This window comes from Camelus ferus, chromosome 31, assembly GCF_009834535.1.
Source record: "Camelus ferus isolate YT-003-E chromosome 31, BCGSAC_Cfer_1.0, whole genome shotgun sequence".
Classification (NCBI taxonomy): domain Eukaryota; kingdom Metazoa; phylum Chordata; class Mammalia; order Artiodactyla; family Camelidae; genus Camelus; species Camelus ferus.
In genome coordinates, this window is record NC_045726.1 from 19,426,681 (window position 1) to 19,447,350 (window position 20,670).

Genomic DNA, 20,670 nt, shown 5'->3' on the forward strand with positions numbered 1-20,670 from the left:
TCGAAGCATTCCAAGTTTAAAGCCTTAAATTTTAAGAGCTAAAACTATAAAACTCCTAAAGAAAACATAGGGGGAAAGCTCCTTAACATAGGTCTTACCCATATTGTTATTTTTTTTAATATGACACCAAACACACAGGCAACAAAAGCAAAAATTAACAGGCATGACCACATCTAACTAAACGACATCTGCACAGCAAAGGAAACAGTCAACAAGGTGAAAAGGCAGCCTTAGAAAGTGGTAGGAAATATTTGTAAACCGTACATCTGGCAAGGGGTTCACATGTAAAATAGACAAGGAACTTAAACCATTCAACAACAAAAACAACAATAAAAATTTGGCAAAGTACCTGAATACACATTTTCCCGAAGAAGACATACAGTGGCCAACAGGCACAGGGAAAGGTACCCAGCATCACGAATTATCAGGGAAATGTAAATCGAAACCACAATGAGGTTATCACCTCATGGATGGAGCAAAGGAAACCATCAGTGGGAAATGTAAATTGGTGCAGCCACTATGGAAAACAGTGTGGAGATTCCTCAGCAAATGAAGAACAGAGGGAACACAAGATCCAACGGTCCCATTTCGGGGTACAAATCCAGAGGAAATGAAATTACTATCTTGAAGAGATATCTGAACCCTCATGTTCACTGTAGCATTTTCCACAATAGCTAAGATCACAAAACAAAGTAAGCCCAGTGGATGAATGGATAAAGAAAACGTGATGTAGTGGGGGGGGCGGTACACCTCAAGTGGGAGAGCACCTGCCTAGCAGGCGTGAGGTCCTGGGTTCAATCCCCGGTACCTCCTCTGAAAATAAATAAACCTAATTACCTCCCCCCAATGCAAAAAAAATTATAAAAAAAAGAAAATATGATATATATATACACACACACAATATTTACTTATTTAAATAAAAGTTACATAAATAACATGTTTAAATAAAAGTAATTTATTTATATATAAACATATTTATTTAAAATATATACTAATATATTTATAATGGAATATTATTCGGCCATAAAAAAGCATATTCTGCCACTGGACAACACAAATGAACCTGGAGGACATTAGGTTCAATGAAATAAGGAGATTCACAGAGACAAAAACCACACGATCTTACGTACACGTGGAATCTAAAAAAGTCAAACTCGCAAAGAGGGCAGAATGATGTCTGCCAAAGAGTTGAGTGGATGGGGAAATGGGGAGGTGTTGGTTAAAGGGTACAAGAGTTCAGTTATATAAATCAATAAAAAATGGTAAAAAAAAAAAAAAAAAGAGTTTAGTTACGTAGGGGGAGTAAGTTCCGGAGATCTAAAGCACAGCATGGTGACTGCACTTAATAAAACCATTAATTTGCCAAGAGCCTTGTTCTCAGTACACATGTACAAAAGGTAACCGTATGCGGCGATGTTAATTAGCTTGGTTGTGTCAATCACTTCACAATGTATACATATATCAGACCATCACATTATACCCCTTAAATGTACGTAAAATTTTAACTTGTCAACTAGATCTCAGTAAACTTGGAAAAAAGAAAAGAAGAAAATTCGAAAGACCCAAATTTTTTTATTTGAATAGTGTTTGGCACAGAATAAACACGCAGGAAGTGCTAGTTACCGCATCACCACCATCATCTTTTAAGTCAGAAAAAGTAAAGAATGTTGGAGAGTCTGAAAAATACTCCAGTGTAAGATGTTTCAAAAAAAAGCAGTTAAAAAACCCCACATCCTAGCAAGAAGGTTTCTGCACGTTTACATCTGAATCACTGGGCTGATTTTTGATTCCACAATGCTGATCCCTAAGGACCCATCTAACACCGTCCTCGTCCAAAACGCGTTTCTCACCGGGAAAACCTGGGGCTGGGGGAGCCAAGTAGCACCGCTCGGCCGGAACAGAACAAACACATCGATGTCTTAACAGACGCTGGAGAAGCTGGCTTATCTGCATCTTGTGCAGAACCAACTACCCCCACCCACGATGCGACCACAAGGACAGAACCAGCCCCAAGTCACGGCCGAATGACAAAGTGGAAAGACCCCGAGGACAGCACAGAGCCACCGCGTGAACTGACCCTGAGGGGACCCCAACCACGCAGGACTTGTTACCAGAGGAAAGAAGACACGTCCTCAAAGTTTACATCAGTTGAATGGGTTTCCTCCTGGTAACCCAACTGGTAACACAGTCTAACACACACAGGGAAATCCTTCTGCGTTTTTTTCAGATGCTCACTTTAAACCTTCCCCCAGAGAAATAAACGCAAACTCACACAAATAACGTGAATGTTTCACACCCACTGACTTGTGTACATGCTCACAACCGCACGGAAGATCAACACGGGGTTCAACAGCAGGTGGACCCTGCCACCCTGGATGCTCTGACGCCAACCCCAGCCATCTGTGCTCAGGCTCCCGAGAGCCACGATCAGAGCCTGGGACACAGGCAGCGTGACCGCGCCGTGGGCTGTGCCATCCCCACCTGCCCACGCTCACCCATCGATCCCCCCGCGCGCTGCCCCCAGCCTCCCTGTGGACACAGACCCCGCAGGGTAAGGACTTCAGACCGCGGCCTGAAACACGGGATGCTGAAGGGGTGCCACCAGAGCCCGCATCACTGATGGCGCTGGGTGTCAAAGAGCGAGCCATGGTAGTGTCCTGAGACCTTTTCAGCAATAATGTGGACTTGCTAAACAACAAGAGAATGCCAAGGGGAGGTCAGGGTTCAAGGTCAGCGAGGAGCAGCTTCACTGGAAAGCTGTCTAATACTTCAGGCTTCCTTCCGAAGGCTTAACTGCATCAATCATGTGTGTGCTCCAAGCACACAGACACCTTAGGTCAGCAGGACGGTAGGTGTAAGGTGGACAGTCAAGGCGGTGCTTCATCCGGGGACCCTCACCTCCCTGCGATGATGGCTTCAGTGAGCTCCTGAGCCATCTACCGAAAGCACTAGCCCCGTGACACTCACCCCTGTGAACTTCCCTCCACCCCCGGCAGCTGCGCAAAATGCACCACAGGGTTACGCTGACAGCCGGGGCCGCGGCCCAGGAGGAGGCCCCCAGGAACAGCCCCTGGCCGGCTGTCCCGGTGACCGCACCTCACACCCGGCGCAGCTGACCGAAGCCCGGGGGTCATGAGCTCACACGGCAGCTCCTTGCCTGCGAGGGAGTGGTCGAAACACCAATGGCATCAAATAACCCAGAGCCAGCTCCGTTGTGCCAGAAACCTCTTCCTTATCCGCGATACTGAAGGAACTAAGAAAAGTTAGAAGGTAACCCTCACCTTCCACTGAGGTGACCAACACCAAGAACTCAGAGCACGAAACAGACCTAAACTTAACTCAACGAATCCTTAACGAGGCTTTGAACTGCTCAGGTCAGTGACCCAAAGAACCGCCTCATTATTTGCCAATAAACTGCAGAAATATGCCACTAACAGTGGCTCAGGTACAGTATATATTTTAAGAAATAATTTTTTTTTCAACCCTGTGGTAAGCAGAATAATCTCTTCTGCCCCTCAGAGATGTCCCCGGTCCATCTTCGGAAGCTTCCACGGCAGAAGGGCTTTGCAGGTGGGATCAGCCAAGGATCCTGAGCTGGGAAGATGCCCCAGCTAACGCAGGTGGGCCCAGTGTCATCCCGAGAACCGTTGTACTTGACAGAAGGAGGCAGAAGGGTGAGGGAGATTGGAAGACACCACACTGCCGGCTTTGAAGATGGAAGAACGGGGCACCAGCCAAGGACTGGGGACAAGTCTCTAGAAGCTTGAAAGATGAGGAAACAGATTCTCCACTAGAAAGAATGCAGCCTTGCAGCCCTGCTGACACCCTGATTTTAGCAAGACTCATATAAGACTTCTGACCTGTAGAACTGTAAGACAAAAATCTGCGTTGTTTCAGGCCAGCGGTGTACGGTAATTTGTCATGGCAGCCATGGGAAACTAACACAGAGCTCACAGCACAGCATCTCCACCCTCCCCCTCTCCTGAAGGCTCCCGTCTGATGGATTTGCCACACGGACTCACCTGGCTCCCAAGGGACCTCCATTTTTTTTTTTAACCATCATGCAGTCTTCATTTCCCAAGCCATCAACCCCCTTCTAGCCTCACATGCTCCAGCAGTGACCCTCAGTGACCCTGAGGTGGTTGTCAGCCACCTGAACACTAACCCCCTAGAACTCTTACTCCAGACACGCCACCAGGCCCACAGCAGTAAGCCCAACTCTGGTGCCACCTTCCCATTCGTCTGTCCCCATGCCACTTGGGGGGCAAGCCAGGACTCCCGGCTGTATCCACAGGACTATCAAAAACGCTCAATCCCCGGGGCAGCCAGTGTGGAAAACAGGGTGCAGATTCCTCAAAAGACTGAAAATAGACTTACTGTATGACCCAGTAATCCCACTCCTGGGCATATATTCAGAAGGAACCCTAATTCTAAAAGACACCTGCACCCCAATGTTCACAGCAGCACTATTTACAATAGCCAAGACGTGGAAACAGCCTAAATGTCCATCCAAGGATGACTGGATAAAGAAGAGGTGGTATATTTATACAACGGAATACTACTCAGCCATGAAAAGGGATAAAATAATGCCATTTGCAGCAACATGAATGGCCCTGGAGATTGTCATTGTAAGTGAAGTAAGCCAGAAAGAGAAAGAAAAATACCATATGAGATCACTCATATGTGGAATCTTAAAAAAAAAAAAAAAGACAAATGAACTTATATATAAAACAGAAACGGACTCACAGACATAGGATACAGACTTGCGGTTGCCAGGGGTCGGGGCGGGGTGGGAAGGGATAAACTGGGAGTTTGAGATTTGCAGATACTGACTGGTAAATATAAAATAGATAAACAAGATTATACTGTGAGCACAGGGAAATATATTCAATATCTTGTAGTAGCTCACAGTAAAAAAGAATATGAAAATGAATATATGTATATTCCCATATGACTGAAGCATTGCATTGTGCACCACAAATGAACACAACATTGTAAACTGACTATAACTCAATTAAAAAAAAAAAAAGAAAGAAAAAAAAAGGCTCACCTTCAACTCCACCACGGATGCTCTGAGATGCTAGGATGCAGCTCCCTGGGGACCGTTCCCCCAGCTGCTCTCTCAGGCATTCTCCACTGCTTGAAGTGCAGACCCTTCTCAGCTCATCTTCATGGTTAACTTTTACATCCAGGACATCCCACCAGCGTTGCCTCAACCTCTTTCCACTAAACCTCAAATATACGTGCACGTTCCCTCCAGCTCATCTCCCTCCTCATTCCACTCCTCAGACCCCCACCCTCTTTCCTGGCGCTAACCTCTACATCCAAGCTCTGATCTTACCTCCTGTCTCTGCTCAAGAAGACCTAACAGGCAGGCGAGGAAGATCCCTGAGCTAGGAGCTTCTGGGAGTAGATTGGCCAGGTCCTGCAACTCTTACCTGTGTCTTCCCAGACATCACCTGAGGGTCTTTAACCACAGTGGGAGCTGAAATGCCAAAGTCAGGGGGAAGGGGAAACGCGCAGAGGAAGTGTGGTGCCTTCAGGGACCCGGAGCAAGTCTTGTCTGGCTGGAAGGACCGAAGGCTCCCATCTCACCATCTCATCAGAAGCACCTCTCAGAAAGCAGAGCTGCCTGGGGCCCACACCCAGGGACACATGCTGTCGCTCTGGGCTGCAGCCCAAGGCGCAGGTAATGGCTCAAAGCTCCCCAGGATCAGACAGGCAGGGAGGTCCTCAAAGGATCAGAGACTTAACTAACGGACACTCCTCCATACTGTTAAAAACCTAATTTCTAGACCGTAACTCCCATAGCCCTCTTTTCCTAAAAGTGACCTGCCAGGGAACTCAGGTTCTGGTGAAGATGCTGGTCAAGTGACCAAGCTGGTCCCCCTTTCCCCGTCACCCTTCTCCTCTTTACAAAGCAAGGCACACCTCGCCCCAACTCCTGCTCTTACTGGGATGCGCTGCCCTCGAACTGCAAACTGTCCCGGGCATCAGATACCAACCCTGCCCTCGGGGACTGACTCTGCTGCTTGCTGAGACGGTAGGGAAGGGTTCGCTCAAGACTCTGCACTAGCAGACAGGGTGACGGAGCTCAGCTCCAAACCCAACGGGGACCAACGGGGGTTTACAGCCACGGAGCAGAGCGACGGGGTCGGGGGCGGAAAATCACTGAGAGGACACACTGAGGGCGGGGACATTTTTGCGAAACTGATTGAACAGAATTCTTGCTGAAGGCAGGTCAAAGCATTTGGATACCAAGGGCAGGAGTGTTACTTGGCAAGATTCTTGCTGAACTTGGCTCTGTGCAGACGGACCCAGAAGGGCAACCCAGGGGCCTGGTCAAGAAGACCCTCAGAGAAAGCTCACTGAGGTTCTGTCAAGGAGGCGGTCTCCGTCAGAACACACTTTACCGCTGCTCTTAAACTCTTTGCTTCCAACTAAACTGAAAAATGACCTGATCATAGCTGACTATGAGGTTTGGGCCCATGAGTCAAAAGAAGTTCAATACAAAACTTCTTCCATTTCTACCAGTGATACATGATCTAACTGGAAAAAAAATCCTCACCCAGCTCATGCAGAAATTCGCTTCCAGTAAACTTGTCTGTTGAAGACTATTCAGTTTGAAATATATTTACATTGTTTCAATCAAATGTGTAATGATAACTCCATTAGCCAATTTTTTTTATTGAGTTATAGTCAGGTTCCAATTTTTAATCTTTGAATGGCTTATCTGAGGAAATGCTTTTAAAATTAACTCAAGATACGTATTTCTGTTACAAAAAAAGATAGATATTAAAAAACAAACTTAAGCATGGATTTCACTAAAATTCTGCAGGGTAGAAAGAATGGAAGCAGAAGGTCAGAGAAAAGGAAATGATATAAAATTTCCAACTGTTAGAGATGAGCTTGTTTGTCTATTTTTAAAGGAACGATAATGTTAACTGAAGAAAAATGCACAACCTGAAAGTTGAGAATTATGGGGGTTTTTTCCTTCTATTTTTGATTTGGTCTCATATTTCTTTTTTTTTTAATTTTTATTTATTTATTTTTTTTTTTGAGAATCATGTTTTATTCGGCAGACATACTGAGGACTTAAACCCTGGAGACAGCCTCTCAGACAGCTCGGAGGGACTGCTCCAAAGAGGTAAGGGAGGAGCCAGGATGTATCGGAGTTTCTGCAACAAAGACCAGGTAGTCTGAACTTCAAAACATTGCTGTTAATTAAAGAAAACCAGACCATCTCGAGTTAACGAATTTTGCACTTTGCTCTGTATGGAAAGATGCAAAAGTGTGGGCTCTTTGAAATCATTTCTTTGACATGCACCTTAGCTACTAAGGCCAGTATGCTGTTTTTCTGCATCCTGAATCCCCTCAGGGTGCCCAGTCGTGGCAGCTGCAGTGGCTGATGGCCTGCCGGCCGCAGCATCCTTTGTTTACTGATACGGCAGGCGACACTCTCCATCCACAAGAATCAGTATCAAATTGCAGCTGATATTTTGATTCCACTGGATGCATTAAAAGAATGATGTTCTAGTTTAATTTCAAGTAGTTTTCAGAATACCTGAGCGATTAATATCCATTGATCTCACTGGAATAAATTCATCGATCATTTAAAATCTGTAATGCAAAGGATTCCATAAAATGTGTGACGGGGTATACGGGTTTTGAAAATGCCTCCAGAGAGCATACAAACCCAATTTTTGACAATCTTTGAGCTAGAGAAAAGTGGTCAGGAGGAAAGCGACATGAAATAAATTAAAAAAAAAAACAAAACAAAACAGAAAGAAGCCAGGGTTCCTGAAAAGAGAGCGTAAGGCTGAACTTCTTGGATGGTACCTTGAGGTCAGCAGACAGCAGACTGAGGTTCTGGAGGCTTCATCGAAGACAGGGATGCCCTGAGGCTGGGGGACCTGCCTCATACACGCCACACCCTGCCAGCCCTGCTTCTTTTCCATCCGACTGAGGAACGAGGTACCACAACTAGAGCTTCACAAACACACTCCCCACCCCCCTTAAGAATCTGAGATCTGTCCCCACCCTCCGAGAAGCCATGGTTGGTTTGATTCTTGGGACAACACTGGTCACAAATCACCAAACGCCATTAGACTGAGATGAGCTAAAAGGGTGTCACTCATCGTCACTTGGTTAAAAAGTCAAGATGTGACCTGCGCGGCTGCTGCCTTCCGGCCCACCACCCAAAAAAGCATAGACACGGGGAGAGAATGCCCGTTGGGACCCTTTGATGACCTTACCCAGGGCAAAAATTAAGAGCCAAGGGTGACAGTAATCGCAATCTTCCTTTCCTTTGTTTCGGCCACTAATGACCGAGCCTAGTCACAGATACACTAAAAAGGCCAAAAAAGCATCATTTTTAAACAAAAAGGTATTTGGGGCCCTCCCTCTCTGCAGACGTGCAGCCTCCATTTCTGGCAGGAAACCCGGGCGAAAAACCTTGCTTAAAAACAGCTGACCGTGTTCACAATCTGTTGGCGCAACCTGTGCGGAGCTAAATTCCAACCGGTGGCCCTTCCCAGAGCTTCCCTCAACACCGAGGGCCTTCTCTTCCTACAAGGGACTCAGCTAAGCCAAGGACAGCCTGAGGAATTTACCCCAAAGGCTCCCAGCCGATCCACAAAGCACCGAGATCCCACAACACGGGGCTATGGTGCCACCTGCTCTGGCCTGAATGTTCATGTCCCCCCCTCTCAAAATTCACGTTGAAATCCTAACGCCGATGTGGTGACTTAGGAGGTGGGGGGCTTAAGGGTGTGATTAGATCACTAGGGTTGATGGGATTAATGTTTTTATCAAAGAGACCACGCAGAGATTGTGTGTCCCTCCCACCACGTGAGGAGGTGCCAGGTACGAACCAGGTATGAACCAGGAAGAGGTCCCTCACCAGAACTGGACCAGGCTGCTGTCTTCCCAGCCTCCAGAACTTCTGCTCTTTGCAAACCACCCACTGTTCTGAAGTTTGTTACGGCGGCTCAGATGGACTGACACCATCTAAACAAAACATCACTAGCAGAAGTCTTCTGTGCTTCAAGTTCAAAATCAATCATCAATCAACAGTCCAACCTCATTTCTAAGATACTACCTCAGTTCTGTGCCCTTGTCAAAAGCTCTGAAGTCCACAGCTGCATTTCCTGAAAGTGTATATACTTATACTCACTGCCTCCCTGTATTCATCCACCACCTGACTCCTTAAATAGCAAAAGGTCACTGTTTCCTGATCACCAAACAATGGTGTCGCAAAAGGCTTCTTGACTGCTCGGCAGCATGAGTGCAAAGAAGCCCCACATTTAGATACTTTGCCAGAGTTCCAGGCCCTCATTTGTTGGGTCTTTCTTCACCAAGAGCAAGTGGTCAAGCACTTAAAAACACTGCATATTTACAGCTAAATTCTGACTTTTAAAAATTAAGGATATCGGTGTCAAAAATCTTAACCATATACTTCACCCTCGATGTAGCAAAACCATAAAGGATACTGGATTTTTTAGAAAATAGTATTCAGACAGGTGTTGACAGGCTTAAGAAGTTGAGGTGAAGGAAGTAATGTAAAATATAATTAGAATCAATATATCGTCCTCAATTTGGGTTTTAAATATGATGCTAAACCGCTCTGCAACTGCAAACTCAATGTGAATCTCTTGGCTTATCTTCTCTTCGCGATGAAAAGGTCCAAACAGGGGCGGTGACAGTGCCAGAGAGACCGCACCTGCAGGGCGGAGTGTGTCTACCGCTCAGACAAGGCCCAGCGGGGAAGAGATGGGAGGCACGCCGGCTGACAGAATGCACTCAGCACCGAAGTCACCCCTTCTCAGACAGCGCCATGTCGCACGAGCTGCTCCGGGTCAACCTCAGAGGGCAGGATCCCAGGACAGTCCAACACAAATACCACGCAAGTGGACAGCAACGTGACCGTGACCGTGACCGTGCAGATCTCCCAAAGACGCAGTGGCTCACGAAGCCTATGAAACAGACAAACGGACGTGGCAGGTACCCGTTGGTAACAACCCAACAGGTGGCTTCATTCCTTTGATAACTATGTAAGTTCAAAAAGCTAAAGCTCTGAACATTCTTAGAAACAATAAACAGTACATACATGTAAATTAGAATTAAAAAATATATGTGCAGTTAAAAAAAAAAAAGGCTTATCAAGCCATGAAAGACACAGAAGAAACTTAAGAGATATGTTACTAAATGAAAGAAGCCAGTCTGGAAATGCTACAAACCGTACGATTCCAACCAAATGACATTCTGGAAGAGGCACAGCTACAGAGACAATAAAAAGATCGTGGTTTCCACGGGGTTTGGGGGGAGGGAGGGAGGGAGGGAGGAACAGACGGAGCACAAGGGATTTTTAGGGCGATGAAATTAGTCTGTGTGACACCGTAGTGGTGGCCACATGTCATCATGCACCTGGCAAAGCCCACAGAATGTCCAACATCAAGAGTGAACCCTCATGTAAACTGTGGACGTTGGTTGATAATAACGTGTCCATGTTGGTTCACCGATGGCACCAAAGATGCCACACTGACGAGGGATGCTGAGGGTCGGGAGGACGTATGTGTGGGTGGGGAGGGCTCTGTGCGAACTCTGTGTTTTCTGCTCAATTCTGTTGTGAACCTGAAACTCCTCTAAAAAAACAAAGCCTATTAAAAAAAAATAACCCAACAGATGCCCAAAGGAAAAATGATATGAATTAAAAAGACCAAGAGAAGCTGGAGGTGGACGTAAGGTGGGGTTTGATTAATAGACTAAATAATTCTGGGGGGGAAAAAAAAAAGAAATAAAACCCTTACTATGATCACGCCCTTAACTTGCAATGTCCAGTGAAGGCTGTGCTGTTACACATCACAGGGTTTTAGCAGAAAAGTGAATCTCCCTTCCTCGCCCCCAAATTGACTCAATTCTAAAAATGGGTTCTTAGGATAAAATTCATTCATCTTTGGGGGAGGGTGCAGCTCAGGGGTAGAGCGCGTGCTTAGCCTGCATGAGGTCCTGGGTTCCATCCCCAGCACCGCCATTAAAAAAAAATAAAGAAAAATGAAGAAACCGAATTGCATCTCCTCTCAAAGGAAAAAAAGAAAAGAAATGAGAAATGATAAGACAAACAACAAATTAATTCATCTTTCTCATCTGGGCTTTGTTTTCTCAAAACAACACTCCATCAAGCTTTCTCCCCCCACTATCAGCTATGAAATTTTGATCCCTCTTTTAAAATGGATTCACTCTGAGCGGCCGTTTTCTAGGAGCCACTTTTTTCAGACAGTGACGGTTTCCTGAGCGCTGCCCATGCAGCTTGGCAGTTTTCAAATTCGAAACCACATCTTGTGAGAAACGACAGACGGAGATGAAGCCTGGAGGGGAACACAGTGGGGACCAGCACAGCTGTGTTCAGACGCCGAGGGGCGGTCATCGTGATGGCACTTCCTCTGAAAAAGCCCAAGGAACAGACCTAGAGCCAGGCGCAACGGCGCAGACATTTCTGCTCAATGTAACAGAAAACTTTAACCGCGGAAATGGGCCGCAGAGTTGATGCTTTGTTTTGAGACAGTGAGTTTCCAGCCCTAGAAATATTCAAATAAAAGTCAGCTCCAAGTCGAAGCACACGTGGCCCCCTTCAGAGTCCACAGCTTATCAATCGCCTTCCCCTCTCTTTCTAGAGACCTATTCAGACTCTTCTCCATGGTCATCACCCCCTGATCTATTTATTCACTCAAATACACACGGAGTCCCTGCTCTGTGCCAGATACGGTTCCAGGAGCTGGCGCAGGTTTCAGCTAACACAATGGATCACTAGATTATGGAAAGTAAATTCCATGTTTTGAAGACACAGAAAAAGGAGGGGCTTGGTCAGAGCAAGATCTTGGTAGGCCTCACTGAGAGGACACACATGGGTTCTAAAAAAATGACGTGCCACCCCATGGTGAGATATCCAGTGGCCACCAGCCTAATCTATGGACTTCTGGAGTCACTGACCAACCGCCCCCCCTCCAGCTGCGTACAAACCAAAGGACAGCAAGGGCTCATGAGGCTCCCAGGTCTGGGCCCAGAGCTCTGAGACCTCCTCACTCACCGGGAGCCAGTTCGCCCCACTTCGGAGTGGCGTCCTTGCCACCAGGTTCACTGATCACTGCCACCTCGCATCCTCGCGCCCCCGGCCTCCGGTGGAGCTTCCAGCCCTAACAGACTCCCTACAGGCTCCTTTCTCATTCAAATCGCATGTTGCTCAGAAATCTAAAAACTCTTAAAGAGTGGGAGGCTTGAAACGATGGATTTCAGAAAATTGGCACCCAGAGGCTGCCGCATTCGTGGCAATCCCAGGGCACAAACAAGCATTTGGCACGAGACAGGAAACACTCTTAAAACATGACTTGGGTCTCATTTCAAGACTCCTGGGCCTCAAAATACAAAGGACTTGAGAAAAATACTCAATAACCCTCTTATTTTTCCCTAATTGCAAAAGACAATGCTCCCTTCCCGATCCTCTCTCTCTAAGACAAGACCACTGCTTTCTTTCTAGCCCAAGAAGAGCTGTTCATTGGCCAGAATAATTATGAAACACACGGTGGCCTTGCTTAAAGTTTTCCAGCTTTTGGCTCCAGGAGAGGGTCAGAAAGCTACTGATGCCGGTCTCTTAAAAAGATCACCTGGCACAGAGTTCTTTCCCCCGTGAATGGGCACAGTGGGACCCCCGACACTGGCACGCGAGGGTGTTACACTGAACGGGGCGCTGCGCAGTTCTGGGCTCATTTCCGGAAGGACAGAAGCCAGAACAAACACCACTCAGTCTATTACAAAAGTGTCAACAACCCGGCCCCCGGGAAGAAACTGCAGTGACATAGCTAGAAAGCCACGCCCTCTGATGAAGGCCCACAGGAGCGCGTCTGATCCAGGCCTAATGGCTCCCCAGGGTCAAAGGCACCAACAGCTTTCAAACGTCTTTTCTTTTCCAGTTTCTAAGGTGCTCTGCAGCCCAGGGACGGCCACTGGGAGCTGCTTCACCAGGGGTTCTGGGAGGCAGCTCTCAGCATTGTCACTCTTCCTAAAGGCACTGTTCTCAGGGCCTCACATGAACCAGGGGACAGAAGACAATCACAGAATTTTATGACCCCAAAAGACCCCCTACTCTGTGGCCACGCTCGTGGCCCGGGGGCCTGGGATGTACTGCAGAGTGACCGGGGAAGGGGGAAGATGAAACAAGGGTCCTCGCCGGCTCCCCATGCAACTCACAGGCAACTCTGAGTTAACAGGAAGGAAAGGCCACTGCGGGAATCAACTCCCCAGGAGCCTCCCCGGGGAAGGGACACTGAGATCAGCGGCCTGTTTCCACTTTGTTAAAGCCCTGCCTGGGCTTCGGGCGAGGGGTGCACACCAGGGCTTCCAGGACGGTCCCGCTGCCTGGGGTACAGCCCCCGATTTCAGTGTGGATGCTAAATTCTGTGGTCCCCTAAGGAGATGTGGCTGAGTTCCTAGAGGGCACTTTCTGGTTTATCTCCTGCGTGGACCGAATACCTCTCTAAGTCGACCACCGGCCTCGGGAGCACCCGTGTGCACACCCTCTCCATGTCTGTCTGTCCAGGAGCACAGCACAGGGAGCGGGGGCCACCGCCTGAGCTGACATCTCAAGCCCTCCCACCTCACAGCAGAGGGACGCGGACGAGCTCTTTTAACACCTCCCATTTGAAACAAAAACGGGAACACAAGCAATTGATAAGATGAAGGAGTTGATGTTTGTCAAGTGCTCAGAACAATGCGTGCCTCAGGGTACACACTCTGGAAGTGTTTGCTAAGTAACAAACACACAGTCTTTACGTGTAGCAGCTAAGTGAATTTTTATAAGAGGATGTGAGGCAGGGGAGGAAGGCTCTTCTGAGACAGCTTTCAGACACATCTCCCTGCTCAAGGACCCCTTGCTAGCTTAACCCCCGCGTGCAATCTTCCTGCGTGGTGCTGGCTAGGAACAGGGTGCCAGAGGAGGGGCCAGGACGGCTTAAAGGCTGCCAGGTGGCTTCTGATCAACCACACCAGGACTGCGATGAAACCAGCTCAAGCAGAACAAAGAAACAAAGACAAGAATCCCAGGTTGCAGCTGGCTGTCAGAAGCCTTCAAACATCTCTCTCGATCGTCTTATGCCCTCATCTGGAAGATAGCCCTCGGCCTCTCCACATCATCGGCAACTGAAATCGCACATTTATGCATGTGATTCAGGGCTTCAAAAGCACGCGAGGTATGCTGGTAACACCCAATTTTAGGCAAAATTCAGAGCAACCCGCTTCAGATGACAACATCTCAGATGTATACCCCATGTATAAAATTCCACACGATAGATTAGAAAGAAATCTCCTTAATTCCTTGGAGTAATTCCTTGGAGAGATACCTCTCTGCCACAGACAAAACAGGTGCTTGGAATAACCATCCCATGAAAACAAAAATCACCAGTCATCTAAATATTTGACTTTGTGCCAGCATCCATTTCGTCACTTAAATTTTAGTGTTGTCACAGTTCTGCCTAAGATTGTTTGAAGTTTTCAGGCATGACTTGAATTCTCTGTTAAGACCATAAATTCCTGTGGACGAAGAATGTCACCTGCCATATTCACTGAACAAAGGATGTGGCATCCATCTAGCCACCAGCCACTGCAGCTGCCCCAGACAGCACCCTGTGGGGATTCAGGACGGAGAAAAACAGAATTCTGGCCCCAAGACAGTTAAGTTGCAGATCAAAGGAATGAATTCAACGAGCCCAGACTCTTCCAGCATCTTCCCATACAGAGAAAGGCGCTAAATTTATTAACCTGAGATGTCTGGTTTTCCTTAATTAACAGAAATTAATTATTCCTATAATTTATTTTATTTTATTTTTGCAAAAATATATATCCTGGCTCCTCCCTTACCTCTTCCCAACAGTCCCTCAGAGCTGAAAGACTGTGTCCAGGGCTTAAGTCCTCAGTAAGCCTGCTGAATAAAACTTAATTCTCAACTTTGCAGTTGTACGTTTTTGTTTTTGTTTTTGTTTTTTTTCCCCATAGCGGCACTCCTGTGCAACTGAACATCTATTTTGGGAAGAGGCAGTCTATGCTACATTCAGGGGACAGCACCACACTGAAGACCTGGGGAAGACAGAAGAAACAAATGCCAGATAATTTCATCAAGTGCTGATTAAAAAGTGCGGGGACTGCACGTGTAGGTACAGATACATTTGTTTTTTTATGCGAATAGTGGCCTCAGACTCATTTCCCCATTATCCTGTCTCGTAATCACCGAGGCGATGTGATTCGTAAGGTCATAGAATTCTGAATGAATGAAAAGAATGCAAGTGGAGGGAAACCACAAAAACAGAAACAACTCTGCCAGGGAGATATAAGAACAAAACAGGAAGCCTTTGTTATGGCGGATTCTGGGGCCAGAAACTTGGCCATCAACCTACCTTTTAGGAGAGCATTTGTAACATATCTTTCTTTATAAATGGAGAAAACCAAGGGGTGATTTCCAACACGAACACCCCACTATTAAAGAAAAGTGTTTAAGACCACAAATATTAAAGACAGAAACGGAACACAGTCTCATCACTTACTCTGACTTAATTAATTTAATACACATTCACTTCAAAATAATGGAGCTGAGCAGGGAACGGAACAAACCCTAATGCAAACGACACCCCAGAATCCCACGAGCTCACATGTTAAGGAAGCCGCTCTGGCAAGAAGGAGGTGGCCCGCGTCCGAGGGCGCGACTTCCCAGCGGGGGACAGCCGAGGTCCCCACGGCGGCTGCGGTCACCAGCGCCTCCGCCGCGACCGCTCCAACAAGTCCAGTCCCCGGTCCAGGCTCCGAAGGCCACACCCACCCTGCCAGCTCTCCAGGGCTTTCCTCTCGTATCTGAAGCTTTGGGGCTGTGTTTTCACAAGGGCGACGTTCCCTCTCACTCAGCCCTGCCGTCCGCCTCGCGCTCCCGTGACATGGCCCACATCCGCGTCCCCGCGCGCTTGCACCGTGACCCGGCGGCGCCCCCGCCCCGCCCCGAACCGCTGGGCCGCTCCCTGGACCCTCACCGCCCACCCCACCCTGAGCCGGGCCCCTCGGGGAAGATGCTCCGGGGTCCTCCCCACACGCGTGGAGGGCGTCAGAGGAGCGGGGGGGCACTGGGGCGACTCCCCGACACAGAGGAACCCGCGGCTCTCGGCCCTCGGCCTTCAGGGCGCCCCGAAGACGGGTTCGCGTGCGCCTCGGGGTGGCCCCCGCCCAGCCCGGCCCGGCGGGGCCCTACCTCCACGAGCAGCCCGAGCAGCAGCGCCGCCACCCTCCTGGCCAGGCGGCCCATGGCTGCGCGTCCTCCTCGCCGCAGACGCGGGTTAGCGGCACGTCCCCTGCGCGGCGGGCGGGATCCGGCCCCGGGGGCGCACGAGCCGGGGGCGCGCGAGCGGGCGAGGAGCGGGGATGCGCCGTGCAGCCTTCGCCGCGCCCCGCCCACCCCGCCCCCGGCTCGCGCGCAAACCCCGCCCACCCCACCCCCGACTCGCGCGCAAACCCCGCCCCCCGGCTCGCGCGCCCCACCCCGGCTCGCAACCCCCTGGGCACACTCCTGGGTACCAAGGTCCGCCCCGCCTGAGTGCGCGCGCCAGGGGCCCCGAGGGCAGTAGCTGGGCAGGCGAGGTGCAGGGTTGCTGCCAGGGGTCTCCTCCCTCTAGGACACCGTCCTGTCACCCTTGAATAGGCCTGGCAAGGTTTTTGAAAGAAGCAAAGTCCCTGCGGGCTGAGGCTTGTTCCAGAGGGCGGTGACTGGCCGTGAACCCATTGCTCTGTCTCGCGGCGTCTTGTGCGTCTAGGTTCTTCAAGGTCCCTCCGATCTCTGCGCCCGGTGGGGCCATGCACTCTCCCCACGTGTGACAGCAAGGACAGCCAAAGGATGAGGAGGCAGACCGCGGACGGAAGGCTCCCTGAGCCTCACCTTTCATGCCTGGATCTTCCTGTTCTGCCCCTGCCCTGCGCTCCCCTGGCCCTGCCCCGCGCTCCCCTACAATTGGCCCACACTGAAGCCCACCCTCCAGCTGGTGACTTTGAGATGTCCTTCACCTCTGCTGAATTCCCCTTCCACCCCCCACTACCTCTTACCCACCATATATATTTTTTTCACAACACGGCTCAGATCCCATCTCATTCGTGCAGTTATTCAAAAACCATTTATTGAACTTGTAAGTTGTACCAGACCCCGAGCAGGAGAGCCAGTACACAGAGGGTTGCAAGAAAACTCTGCCTGGTGTCTAGAGGGAGAGATAAGCAATTACACCAGCAGGATGCAAAGTGCTGAGTGCAGACAGTGAGGCTAGAAGTTAGTTAAGGAGGTAAAGGAAATGAACTTACCCATGACCGGAGGTGAAGGGAGGGGTTCAGGGAAATAGACAGCACCTAAGGCGAGTCCCAGACACTTTTCCAGATCTCAGCAAATGTGCACATCTGATTGACTGAATCATGCAACGCCAGACCACACCTGTTGGAACCAGAACTTGCCAGGAAAGCAGAAAAGTCATCTTTGGTCTTCATTGCAATGGTAACACACCATCCGACAGGACCACCAAGGGTCTTTGGACTCCAGTAACTTAGACTTACTATTTAAAATGAGAGCATTTTATTACTCTTAAAGGGCAGAATTTAACTTGCAGAAAGCGAAGCTCAAGCTGTGTTGTGTAACAGAGATGCAAAGTTTTTTTTCTCCAATGATGGTGTAAACGATCTTCTCCTGTAAAAATGCAAGTGACCTCTGCCACACTCAGAGCCTTAACCAGTTTTCTGTCTGATTCATCAATTTCATCCCAAGAGTTTCTGTTTCTCCTCTTTGTCACTTGCTCTGTATACACACTTGCTTGCATTCTCCCTTGAAGTAGCTTTGCTGTTTCCTCATTAATGGGTTGTTGCCCTGAAACAAATAAGTTATTTCTCCAGCAAAGATGGGTTTATTTGGACACAGCAGAGAATTGCAATTTGAGGCGTGTGGCCATGGCATGCCACACGCATGCCCCACAGGGGAAAGAGGGAGTACCCTTTCATAGAGGAGGATGTTGGGGTGGCTAAAGTAAACAAAGAGTCCATGGCTTTCCTTTGCCTGGGTCCTCCCTGAGGAAGAAGAGAAATCTTGCTTCTTTCCTGTTGGGCTCTGCTATCATCATAGGTTATGAGAGCTCCCCCTTCTGGTCTCTCGACTATTTAACTGAGATTTCTTTTTATTAATTTTTTGCATTTACCCCTTTTGATCAAGATCTTCCTGTGAAAGCGTCACTGATGGCTTTTCTAGTGTCAACAGCTTTTTATCCCTTAATGTTGGGAAGAACCTTTCCTGGGTGCAGTGTCTCATGTCAGAGGAAAAGTGCACAGGTTGGAAAACTATTAAAGCTACAGCTGAGTAACAAGGAAGGGGTAGGAAGGAGAACTCTCAGGCATTTTTTTTATCTGAAGTTCATGTGTTATCAAGAACACAGACTTTGGAGATCATCTGAAGTGTTACGTCATTGTCAAAGGTTTGGGGACAGACTTCCAGCAAGCCTGGTCCGGATATCCTGGGAAAGCTGTTTCATCACATGTCATCGGCTTCAGTTCTGGTAAGTCTTTTCTTTCAGGTCACCAGATGGTGTGAAGACCTAGTCAGGGTTTGGTGCTTTTTAAAGATGTGCCATGCAAATCACGAGTCTTTTCCTTGGAGTTTGGCAGCCCCAGACTTGGTTTTCAGTACCTGATGGGGGGGGGCCGCTCCAGTGAGGCTGAAGAGAGTTCTGGAGGAATCACTTCCAATGGACAAAAACTCCACGTTGAAAAGTGTGATACTTCAGGTCTTTGAATCCCACATTGTGGGAGCATGCTGTGAAAAGATTGCTCTGCCAAAAGATGGTTATTTTTTGACAAATGCTGGAGAGGCTGTGGAGAAAGGGGAACCCTCCTACACTGCTGGTGGGAATTCAGTTTGGTGAAGCCACTGTGGAAAACAGCGTGGAGATTCCTCAAAAGACTAGGAATAGACTTACCGTATGACCCAGGAATCCCACTCCTGGGCTTGTATCCAGAAGGAACCCTACTTCAGGATGACACCTGCACCCCAATGTTCATAACGGCACTATTTACAATAGCCAAGACATGGAGACAGCCTAAATGTCCATCAACAGGTGACTGGATAAAGAAGATGTGGTATATTTATACAATGGAATACTACACAGCCATAAAAACCGACAACATAATGCCATTTGCAGCAACATGGATGCTCCTGGAGAATGTCATTTTAAGTGAAGTAAGCCAGAAAGAGAAAGAAAAATACCATATGAGATCGCTCATATGTGGAATCTAAAAAACAAAAACAAAAACAAACAAACAAACAAAAAGCATAAATACAGGACGGAAATAGACTCATAGACAGAGAATACAGACTTGTGGTTGCCAGGGGGGTGGAGGGTGGGAAGGGATAGTCTGGGATTTCAAAATTGTAGAATAGATAAACAAAATTACACTGTATAGCACAGGGAAATACACACAAAATGTTATGATAACTCAGAGAGAAAAAATGTGACAATGAGTGTGTATATGTCCATGAATGACTGAAAAATTGTGCTGAACACTGGAATTTGACACAACATTGTAAATGATTATAAATCAATAAAAAATGTTAAAAAAAAAGATGGTTATTTTTAATAGAAGCAGTTAGGCTTTTGCAATATTGGAGTATCTCTTTTTTTTTTTAATCAGTTGTGGGTGAAAAGAGGCAGGAGCCAAGTGCATTGGACGCCCTGTGACCATCTCAAAAGATGAGAGTTTATGAGTTCCCAAAAAGGTGGACCTGGGACTTAGAAGGACCAACAGCAATGCTTGTGACAGACCTCGCCAGCTGAGTCTTAACGGTGCCATTAGTAGTTTCCACTGAAACCAGAGGACCGAGGTGATAAGAACAGTGAAGGCGTTTTAAAACCGGCCACACGGTGCACAGTTGTCAAAAACACCTGGCCAGTAACGTGGGTTCCTCCGTCACCGTGAAGTTCAAGATGACTTTCCCAGGTACGGATAATATTTTCCAAAAAGACTTTAGCCACAAGAGGAGCAGTATTCTGTCTGCAAGGGAAGGCGTCAGTCCAGTGTGAAAACATACAGACCATGACTGAAACATACGTACATTCAGGAGATGGAAGAAGGTGTTTGAAATCCCTTTGCCAGACGACCCATTTGGCAGCTTAAAATGTCTGGGAGCAGCACGAACAGGCTTCCTTGGGTTAGACAAGCGGGATGAGTGAAGTGGGCACTTTTTGCAGCCTTGTTGATGTTCCCCCACCAGCACTGACTCATGAAGGCTATTCTGTCATTAGACCGATGGTTTAATGCGTGTACAGTGGTGAGGAATGGGAATTGGGGAGATTCCGGCAGGACTGAGTTATAACTTAGTCTACATCAAAACTTTCTCTTCTTATCAGACCTACAACTGTCGAATTTCCAATCTTATTTTTCCTTTTCTGAGGCCAATGATTGGGCGGGCTCTGGCCAGTTTTCTAAATTATCATTTGGGAAAACATCGCTTTGGATGTTGTTGGTCCCTTGAAAGGCAGCATTCTTTGTGGAAAAGCCAGGAAGATGACTTCCCCAGCTTCCAGACAGTCAGGTTTGTTTGTTTGCTTGTTTATGTGAGTCTGT

At 47.9% G+C, this 20,670-nt stretch overlaps 1 protein-coding gene across 1 annotated transcript in view; it reads right to left on the reverse strand.

The window, feature by feature from the left end:
* The window catches only part of VOPP1 (VOPP1 WW domain binding protein), a 94,056-nt gene extending 77,580 nt beyond the window's left edge, over window positions 1-16,476 (reverse strand). The window contains exon 1 of the mRNA XM_032471174.1: window positions 16,280-16,476. Coding sequence (XP_032327065.1) covers window positions 16,280-16,333 — 54 coding nt within the window. The 5' untranslated portion in view covers window positions 16,334-16,476. The remainder of the gene's footprint in view (window positions 1-16,279) is intronic.
* Between the last annotated feature and the right edge of the window lie 4,194 nt (window positions 16,477-20,670).